The 10,658-nt window shown below is 42.5% G+C and overlaps 1 protein-coding gene across 1 annotated transcript in view; it reads left to right on the forward strand.

The window, feature by feature from the left end:
* Positions 1 to 153: 153 nt before the first annotated feature.
* LOC146969531 (E3 ubiquitin-protein ligase TRIM68-like) overlaps positions 154 to 10,658 on the forward strand; it is a 12,077-nt gene continuing 1,572 nt past the window's right edge. Inside the window, exons 1-5 of the mRNA XM_085758941.1 lie at positions 154 to 214; positions 797 to 1,242; positions 1,328 to 1,463; positions 1,571 to 1,666; positions 3,208 to 3,441. Coding sequence (XP_085615067.1) covers positions 809 to 1,242; positions 1,328 to 1,463; positions 1,571 to 1,666; positions 3,208 to 3,441 — 900 coding nt within the window. The 5' untranslated portion in view covers positions 154 to 214; positions 797 to 808. The remainder of the gene's footprint in view (positions 215 to 796; positions 1,243 to 1,327; positions 1,464 to 1,570; positions 1,667 to 3,207; positions 3,442 to 10,658) is intronic.

Below are 10,658 nucleotides of genomic sequence, written 5' to 3' on the forward strand. Positions count from 1 at the left end.
AAAACCTGATCATCACACATTAAACAGTTGCTGTGCTAAAAAAAAAAAAAAAGGTTCCCCTAAGCAAATAGTTGGGCATTTTCAGTTTCCCAAGTATCTTTGGAAAAATTCCAGAGCCACACCTACTTCAGTGAACCGGAAGACACCAGTCTGGTGACATTCTCGTTTTGACTGACAATAAAAAGAAGAACAGGCTAAAGAGTGAAAAAACAAGGTGAGCACTTACAGATCTAATTAATCAGAGGTAGAAAGTTTCACAACAATAAGTAAAGAGTTGAGCTGTTCACTCTGAGAGAGTTTGGACTTTGTTTTATCTGTGAGGTACATGGGGTGTAAAATTGTCTGATATCAAGTGTATGTGTGTGTGTATCCTGTGTAATGGTAGTTGTCCTGAGATAATGCCACCATATACACCATTATACTGTGTAGCCTGACTGAATGGAATAAGAAAATATGCAGAGAAAAAAGCTGTGTTTATGTAACACCTTGTGAAACCTCAGAATTACAACTGATAAGTACAAAGTTTTAAGTTCTTTGTCGCATGTACAAGTCACAAACAAGTCTCTCACTCCGGCTAAAAGTGAAAGTGAAAGTTTGACATGAGCAGCTGTCAAGAGATCACATGACTGTTAGATAGAAGAGACAGATAGAAGAGCTGGTCAGAGGGAGTAAATTGCTACACAACTGATCCAGGGCCTGTTAATGCATGACTCTGGGAATAAACATGTCTGCATATTGAATGCACCTTAGTTGGGATGTTTTCTCTCAAGCTTTTTATCTTGTCCCATTTGAACAGGTGACAAACACAATGGCCTCCTCTTTGTCGCACTCCTCCAGTTTTAAATGCTCCATCTGTCTCGATGGCTTCACTGACCCTGTCTCCACTCCTTGTGGACACAACTTTTGTAAAGGCTGCATAAACACCTACTGGGATTCAACAAGCGTCACACAGTGTCCGCTCTGTCAACATAACTACCAGAAAAGGCCCAAATTAAAAGTCAATGTCATGTTCAGAGACCTCATTGAACAAAATCAGACAAATATCCAGGACATCCCAGAGGAAGAAGCTCAAACGCAGGATATTTTGTGCGATGTGTGTGCTGGGGAGAAGAAGGAGAAGGCAGTCAAGTCCTGTCTGTGCTGTGAAGAATCTCTGTGCTCTGAACACCTGAGGCCTCACCACGACGACCCCGAGCTCAGCTGTCATGAGCTGCTGGACCCTGTCAGCAGACTGAGGGACAGGTGAGGTCAACAGGTAGTCAACTACACATTTACACTGCAATGTAGAAGATATTAAATATGTAACATCTTATATATGATACAACAGGGTGTGTAAGCAGCATAAAACCCCTCTGGAACTGGTTTGCCACGCTGACCTGACGTGTGTGTGTGTGTTGTGCGTCAAATCAAATCACCAAAACCACCAGTGCGTCCCCCTGAAGAACCGCCTGAGAAGAAAAAAGGTTTGACTAACAACGCAACTGATTTCTGGCACTGTTAGCAATGTTACATCATTCCAATTGAATCATGAAGTAAAATTACGTGTTATACGTGTTAATTGTGTGTTTAGGCAAAGGTTGATGAAGAATTGGCGGAAGTGCAGCAGGGGATAAGGGAGAGGAAAAAGATGGTAGAAAATGTTGGAGAATCAGAGGAAATCAGTGAGGTAAGTCATGGATGGATGGATCAGAATCAGAATAACTGTATTTTTTATTCAATTTCTTACATGTCAAACATCACAAAGACATCAAACTTCAACACAAACAATCAACCATATTAAAACAAAAATACACAGAATAAAGACAAAATATGCATATACATACATACACAAATCCCAGCCCATAAACAGCACAGCACATCTCCCAACACTAAACATTGTGTCCACAAAAAGATTATATGATATGAAAATATATACACGAGTCGTCCTCCCCTCACATGTTACAGGCACCTATTCCCCTCTTATGATTCAGAAAATGACCCCAGACCAGGTCAAATTCCCCTTTGTTATCATTCAACCTTGATATCATCAGTCATCAGCTAAACCCAGCCAGTAAATTCTGGTTGAGTCTGACTCGGCAGTGATGAAGCCTGTCAGTGCTAAACTGAATTCTGCTTTTGATATTCCTGGTGGTGACCTTAACCTGTCTCAGAGTTCAGAATAACTTGATCCTCAGAGAGAAATTGGCTACAAACAAGCTTCGAGATGAAAAACAAATATGTTGTATGCATAAGAGTTAGTTAGTCCACCGCTCCTTGGATTGTAACCTCATGGTGGTCCTCATGCCTCTCCACACCTCTCCTGTTCCTCTGAAAGCCCTCTTCTCATCAGCTTTGATGTCCTTTGTTACCCACGGCTTGTCGTTGGGGTAACAGCTGACGGTCCTAGCTGGGACAATAGTACCCACACACATGTTGATGTATCCAGTGATGCACTCTGGGATGATGGTCAATGTCGTCACCATGATGCTCACAGAGTGCCTGCCAGTTTGTCACGGGGGGAGGGAGGAAGAGCTGTTAGCATCTTTGACATTAGCATTAATCAATTCTTTAGTTCTTCCTTCCCTGGTAGGTCAGCTCACAAAACTGTGTGAAAGTGCGAAATGTAGTGTTGAAATGAACATTGTTGAAGTCACATGAAGCACATAAATCTGTCTTAATTCAAATTTGTTGTAGTGGAGGTGCACACACACTTTAATGTACAGATCCTGTTTCTTGATCAGTATTGTTTCCAGCAGTGGAAATGTGACCTGATTGGTGTGATGGAAGTTCATATGATTTTGTGTTGGGAAATAAAATTATTTAGCTTGGCCAAGCTGTAAGTACTTTGTGACAGAAAAGATTACATGACAATGTGAACAGTCGCATCAATACTATTCAGCTGAGTATCGACAGAGTTCTTCCACCCAGAGTGGGTCAGAGAAGTCTGACAGCTTTGTGACCTCAGTCTGTTTTGTGCAGAGAACTGAACCTTGTCTCTCCTGGTCCAAGGCTGTAGGAATCCATGTTTGGCTAACTAGTTAGGCATCAGCCCATTCTTGTCCATACACATGACCATCAAGTAAAAAACAGTGCCTACATATACAAAATAGTATTTTCAGATTTCTTTTACACTCAGCAGTAAGAAACTGTCAGACAAAGTTGGCAACTATCTGCCATGTTAGAGGAGACTGACTTAACATGAAACTTTCTTATTTCTTATATAACCAGACAAACGTTAAGGCAGACATGGAAGACGTCCTGAGGATCTTTGCTCAATTCCAGCAAGTGATGAAGATGAACCAGGCTGGACTCCTGGCTGCCCTCAACCTGCTGCACAGAAAAGCTGGAAACCGCAGCGAGTCCATCAAAGAGACGCTTCAGGAGGAAATCAGTGAACTGGAGGAAAGACGGGACGAGCTGGGCCAGCTCTCTCAGATGGGTGACGACCTCCATCTTCTACAGGTCCTCTGCTGCATTTCTCTCCCGCTTTTCATTAAATGCTGTTCGAGACTATTTGCTGGTCAGATTGGTCAACAGGGATTTTTTTTAAAATAGCACCAAATCCACATAATAATTATAGCTACTGCGCAGCAATGGGTGGGGCTGGGCTTTTTTTTTTACAAAATTAGGCAATTTGAAAGTGGAAGTTGCAAAGCCGTAGCACATGGTTGATCTGTTGTGATCTGTGTCCAAATCTCACCGCGCTAGAAATCCCTTTCATCCACGACGTCCACATCAGGCAAACATTCAGCCATGACCTTTTTAAAAAAAAACTTTTATTTAACACTAAAGTAACAGTGTTCTGTAATCCAATAGAAGATCACTCCGGTCGTCTCTCTTCACCTCAGTCAGGTAACAGTATTCCCCACCGGTGTTTTGCCGCGGGATTTCAGAACAAGATTTCTAGTGTGGTGAGATTTGGACACAGATCACAACAAACAGCGACCTCCAGCTACATACGTTCATTTCTCCTTTCTAGTTTATTGTCGGACAGTCATTGTAACTATCTGAGCCTGTCAGTGTGGAAAAAATGCAGGTTTATAGGGCAAACTTTGACAGGAGCCACTTGCCCGGTTGAAGAGCGTTAGCTGGGCTGCAGGCTGCCTGCCTGGCTCAATACTGGAGTGACTTCAATAATTGTATTATCCATCACTCACATATAAAGAAAAACATATGAAAACAGGGCCCAGGTAGAAAAAAACTTAAGTTTCCCTTCAAGATTGTATGTGGTGTTTTTAATTTAAAAATAATAATAATTTGTTTTTAAAAAATTATACGTTTTTTTTTTTTAATCAATTACTAGACATTTCAGGTAACCCCATGTGAATTCCAGGAGACCCCACATGGGGTCCCGACCCCAAGGTTGAAAAACACTGGTTTAAAGTTTAAATGGAGTCTCTATAGGTTTGAGTTAGAACTTGTTTATTCTATTTTTTAAAATTGATTTGTTGTGAGTTGAGACATCTATCTAGAGTGAGTTTAAAATAGAGAAAAAGACAAAGTGAGGGAAACAGAGCAGAAGTAGTGGATAAAAACAAAGACAAAAAGAGAGAATTTGGTTTGGTCTATCTGTGAGTTTAGAAGAGAGAGAAAAAAGTTAGGTAAAGAGAAATGAACTAATGAGAACTGAATAAACTAGAGAGGACTAAATAGACTCAAGAGTGTTGCCAACGTATGACGTAGGCAACGTATGACGTAGGCAACAAGGCAACATTATGGAACCTACACGGCTGCACGTTCGCCCGCTGTCCGCGCTTGGTTTTGCAAACCGGCTCCCGTCATCTTCTCGGTGACGTAACCGACATCAAGATCCTTTAGAATGTCAAATGACGTCACACACAATTGTCTGTGACGTGTATGTGGAGTGCCTTTGATGTATCGCAGTACAGTTGTCACACAGACACAAGGTGAGTTGACTTCGACACAAACACACACACACACACACACACACACACACACACACACACACACACACACACACACACACACACACACACACCGTGAGTTTAATCAGACACACAACGTGCGTTCATTTTAAAATAAATCAATAAATAGCACAAAGCAAACAACTGCAGAGACAAACAGCTAAAGATAGGCTCAATAAATTAAAAAACATAGTTCCAGGAGCCTAAAATAAGTGTGACATCATCATCATCATCATGTCCATCTTCGGCAGCGTTGTGGGCAGACTGGTCTCAGCTGTGCGGGGGGTGATGACACCAGACAGCAGGGACCCCCCCCAGCAGCAGCCCCCACCCAGCTCCCCGTCCCCCCCCTCGTCCTGGTGGCAGGGGAGGGCCGCCGTGCTGCTGCTGGGGGGCGCTGCCATCGGCCTGTTGGCTACGTGTCCCCCGGCCAGAGGAGCCGTGCTCTCGGCCGTGGGGGGCGCCGCCTCCTACCTGGGGGAGCTCCCCCCTTTCTCCCCCCTCAGAGACTACCTGGCTGTTACCGTGGGCCCCCGGCTGAGGGAGGCGTTCATCACTGGGACGGTGAAGCTCTTCACGTCATTCCACTTATACATGTTTGACCACCACCGTCCTGCTTATATTGACATCATGAGAGGAATCTCAGCTCAACTCGCTCGCGACTGGATTTCTTCAGTCCGTAGTTAATGTCCGAGACAATTTCATGTCTGTTTAGTTCCTTTCTCAATTTTACGTCTAAACCATCTAGTCCTCTAGACTTCCTCTGTTAGGAGACTTTGCTACTGATTAACCCTCCTGTTGTCCTTCTGGGTCAAACTGACCAATCTGTTCCCTCCCTCCATCCTGCATCCTTTCTTCATCCTTTCCTTCGTTCGTTCGTTCGTTCGTTCCTCTTTTGATCCAATTGACCTGATCTGTTCCCTCCCTCCATCTTTCTTTCCTTCCCTTTTCCCTTCCTTCTTTCCCTTCTTCCTTCCTTCTTCTTCCTTCCTTGAACAAATCATTAGGTGCGTTCGAGATGAGCCAGGCGTGCGCAGAATCGATCGCCGGTGACCAGCGCACAATGCATGCCGGTTAGATTTGTGTCCGACTTGATCCCGACTTGCTCTGACGTCATGCACGCGCCTGCAACGATAACCTCACGAGATCAAGGCGGCCGCAGCTTTTAGAGCCAGGCGCCGCAGTTGCTCTCCACCGACTGCAACCGCCTGCAGCCTCAGGGCATGATGGGAAACGCACCGGATCATGAGCTGATTGGCTCTTAGTTAGGACTGCAAACACTACGTGTTGTTGTATAATGCTAGATTATATGAATCTCATGTTGTAGGCCTATAGGGGAGACCGGGGTTGGTTGGCACACTTTTCACTCTTTGCCATAGCACTCTGGCATCATTTATGTGAGAATATTCAAACCAGCATTAAATGAAAGGTTAAGGTGTCAGCTTTAACTAAACACATTTCCATGTCCACAGTTATATTCTAAAATCAATTTATTTATGAATAAAATCATACTGCGCACTTGTGCCAACCAGCCCCGACATGGGGTTGGTTGGCACACTTCATGGGGTTGGTTGGCACAATGTAAAAATGAATGGATGAAGCAACCAATATAATAATAAATTGGAAATTGAATTCTAATATATTGAAATTTAAGAGGATAGCATGTATATGCATGCATATATTTGCATGTATAACACTAAAACAGGGCATTTAAGGCCACGAACAAGATAACACGTACACAGAACATTAAACAGTAAATTATTTGAGCTTTTTTTTTTATTTTTTAAAGAGAAAATATTCAATGAATATAGAATTTATCCTTAAATATAGCATATCACCTCTTTGTATTTTTATTTATTTCCATCTCACTGTGTTTTAGATTTGCTGTGTGGGGTGGATGCAGATTATTTACATTAAGGCCTATATAGAATCACTGGAATTACAGTATTGGCATATGTAGGCTTTGTGGCCCATTTCACTGCATAAGTCATGTGCTCATTTCTTCACTCAGTGCCCTGAATTGTATGAAATTATGTTTAATCACATTTAATATATGTATACTGCATGTTGGGGTTGGTTTGTGTGTGCCAACCAACCCCGACATGAGTGTGCCAACCAACCCCGACCAAAACAAACCCACTTTTGTGAATATATGATGTTGCCCAGTTAACATCACTCATCAAAGACTTTCAAGTTTCATATCAAATTGAAGCTGACTCCTATCTCTACAAACTGGAAGTAACACATTTCCAATATCTTTATCCAAAGCAATTTTATAACACTTTAAGTGCGGGGGGTAATTTTTTACTTTTGGTACTAAAAAACTGATATTTTGCCCTCAGCAAAAAAGTGAGTAATTTTCAGATGTTTTAACAAACTAGATAAGTGCAGCTCAATAAGATGATCATTTTGATGTCACATTTGTGAGTCTGTGACCAACAGGAGGCCAGAAAACAGGGGTGTGCCAACCAACCCCTGTAGCCAACCAACCCCGGTCTCCCCTACTGCTTAAAAAAATATTCACACTGAATCAAACTTATATCCTGAGAAATATATTGGTTATTTATTGGACAATTGCAGTACAGCATAAGAAATATATACTTTGGTGACTTCCTGTTTGTATTGACGGCGGCTGGAAACTGTCCGACTTGACTGCAGCTTTCTGTCACCACCCCCTGCTGCTGCCGCCTGCTCTCGCCGACCGTCCAGGCGAGGCGCAGTTCATCTCGAACGAGCCTTTTTCTTTCCACAATCCTTTTCCCTTCCCTTCCTACCTTCATTCTTCCTTCTTCTTCCTTCCTTGAACGAATCTGTTCCCTTCCTTCCTTCCTTCCTTCCTTCCTTCCTTCCTTCCTTCCTTCCTTCCTTCCTTCCTTCCTTCCTTCCTTCCTTCCTTCCCTCCATCCTTCCTCCATCCTTCCTTTGTTCGTTCGTTTTTCGTTCCTCTTTTGATCCAATTGACCTGATCTGTTCCCTCCCTCCATCTTTCTTTCCTTCCCTTTTCCCTTCCTTCTTTCCTCCCTTCTTTCCCTTCTTCCTTCCTTCCTTGAACAAATCTTTCTTTCCACAATCCTTTTCCCTTCCTTCCTTCCTTCCTTCCTTCCTTGAATGAATCTGTTCCCTTCATCCCTTCCTTCCTTCCTTCCTTCCTTTTTGACCCAATTGACCCAATCTGTTCCCTCCCTCCTTCTATCTTTCCTTCGTTTTCCCTTCCTTGGTGGGGGGGGGGGGGTAACTACACTGATATTGCAAGGTTTTTAGAAGGCAGGTGGAAGGCAGAGAGCCTCTGTTCTCACTCATAACAAGTTACAAGTCATGTAGTTAACAATCACAATACTCCAGAGCTTTTTAATTGAGGAAAATGTAGCATAGCCACGGGAAAATCCAGCTTAGTTCCTCTCAAAAAAAAAAAAAAACAGACTGGGGGGGACGCCGCACCCTCGCGTCCAACGACCACTACGGTTACTTTACTTTCTGCTGTCTGTCCTATCAGTCTGAGACTTGACTGTGAGCCACTCAGCTCCTCTTCTTCTTCTTGTTCGCAACAATCTAGTCAGTCTGTCCGTCCTGGGTGAGGGATCCCTCCTCTGCTGCTCACCCTGAGGTTTCCATCTTTTCCCTGTTAAAAGGGTTTTCCTGTGAGTTTTTCCTCAGTCGATGTGAGGGTCCAAGGACAGAGGATGTTGTTGTGTTGCGATGTAAAGCCCTTTGAGACAAACTGTCTGTAAAAATGGGCTACAAATATAAAATTGCCTTGCCTTGCCTTTTGACCGCCCCCTCCCCACCACCTTCTCTCTTCTTGTCTTTCTTTTTATCCACTGCCTCTGCTCTGTTTTCCTCTCTCTGTCTTTTTCTCTCTTTTAAACTCACTCTATAGATAGATGTCTCAACTCACCATTAACCAATAAAAATAAAAAATAAAATAAAAAGTTCTAACTCAAACCTATTTGCAGCATTGCATGATGATGTGAAACTACATTAAAGTTTGAACATAAGAGACTAATAATAACCTCAGAGGCCAAGAATGGCCATGTTTTTATTTTATTGTTGTTTTCTCGTGGTAACTACTTATTTTGTTATATTGACATAACAAAATCTGTTTGCACGTGATGACACACAAATTAATTTTGTTATCTTGATATAAGAGAAGACTTTTGTTGGTCTGTAAACACAGGAAGTCACATGTGTATGGGCTACAGCTGTACTGATGTGATGGCAGCAGGGTTGCCACTGTGAACTAAGTTATACTTCATTACTGTAAAAGAGAGACTTATAAGATCAATTATAGCTGCTGTGCAGCAATGGTCGGGGTCGAGCAGTTTCTTTCTCTAGACAAAATTAGGCAATTTTAAAGTGAAAGTTGCAAAGCCGTAGCACATATGGTTGCTCTGTTATGAATTATTTTCAAAGTTTATTTCAAAGTTGATGACATCTGGCATTTTGATATGTCACCATCATCACCTTCTGGGGCTTGAACCTACATCCTCTGACACCAAGAACCAGCTCTTAACTCACTGAACTAGTTGACTGAATGGTGTGTGGCTTCTCAAATAGACTCAGGGAGGCAGATTTCAATAATGGTCTTAACAAAAATCTGATTATACAAAAATTGCATCTTGACACCATGGAAATGTTGGTGATTTGTTTTTAATGGTAAGTGTTTTGCATCATAAGAGAGAATCTGATGTTTAAAAATGTAATTCTTTCTTTGACTGTAGTTGTTCCCATGAGAGCAGAATTCAAAATGCTCAAAAATTCAGTTTTTGAGACAATTTATCTGTACTGTTTACAGTCAAACATTTTCACTGTAGGTTCAATGTTTGATAAATCAAACATCTGTGTGGATGGTTTGTGTAGGACAGTCTGAAGATGCTCTGTAGCAAGTTTGGTGTCAACTGTGGAACGATCAACGTTTCAGTCACTGTGGATCCACAGTGATCGAAACGTTGATCGTTCCACAATAAACATTAGAGGAGCTTGATACAGTGTGCAGACTTAAAGGGATAGTTCACCCTAGAATGATATTTCGCTCATTATCTACTCACCCTCATGTTGACTAAGGGCTGGAAGAAGTTTCAGAGTCCACCGTGGCTTCTCTGAGTTACAGGGGGTCTCGGCATAGCAATGCATGTCCATATAACGGTTGCAAAGGGACACCGGAGCTCTTCGTAAAAAAACACACACAAAAAAACATCCAAATACCTCCATGATGCTCGTATGTAATGTCCGTCTTGTGCTGAAGCCCCAAATTGCGTAATTGTCCCGAAAAAATTAAATAAGTCTATATTTTAAGCTTGTTTGTAGCGGAAGCTTCTCGAAGCTCCTCTTCCTGGTCCGTCCAAATCTCGCGTGATTCGCAGTAACCGCACTGACGCATGCTGACGCCGGCGCAAATCACGCGAGATTTGGACGGACCAGGAAGAGGAGCTTCGAGAAGCTTCCGCTACAAACAAGCTTAAAATATAGACTTATTTAATTTTTTTTCGGGACAATTACGCAATTTGGGGCTTCAGCACAAGACGGACATTACATACGAGCATCATGGAGGTATTTGGATGTTTTTTTGTGTGTGTTTTTTTACGAAGAGCTCCGGTGTCCCTTTGCAACCGTTATACAGTATGGACATGCACTGCTATGCCGAGACCCCCTGTAACTCAGAGAAGCCACGGAGGAATCTGAAACTTCTTCCAGCCCTTAGTCAACATGAGGGTGAGTAGATAATGAGCGAAATATCATTCTAGGGTGAACTATCCC

This window comes from Trachurus japonicus, chromosome 18 (assembly GCF_045865225.1).
Source record: "Trachurus japonicus isolate A0001 chromosome 18, Traja_1.0".
Lineage (NCBI taxonomy): Eukaryota > Metazoa > Chordata > Actinopteri > Carangiformes > Carangidae > Trachurus > Trachurus japonicus.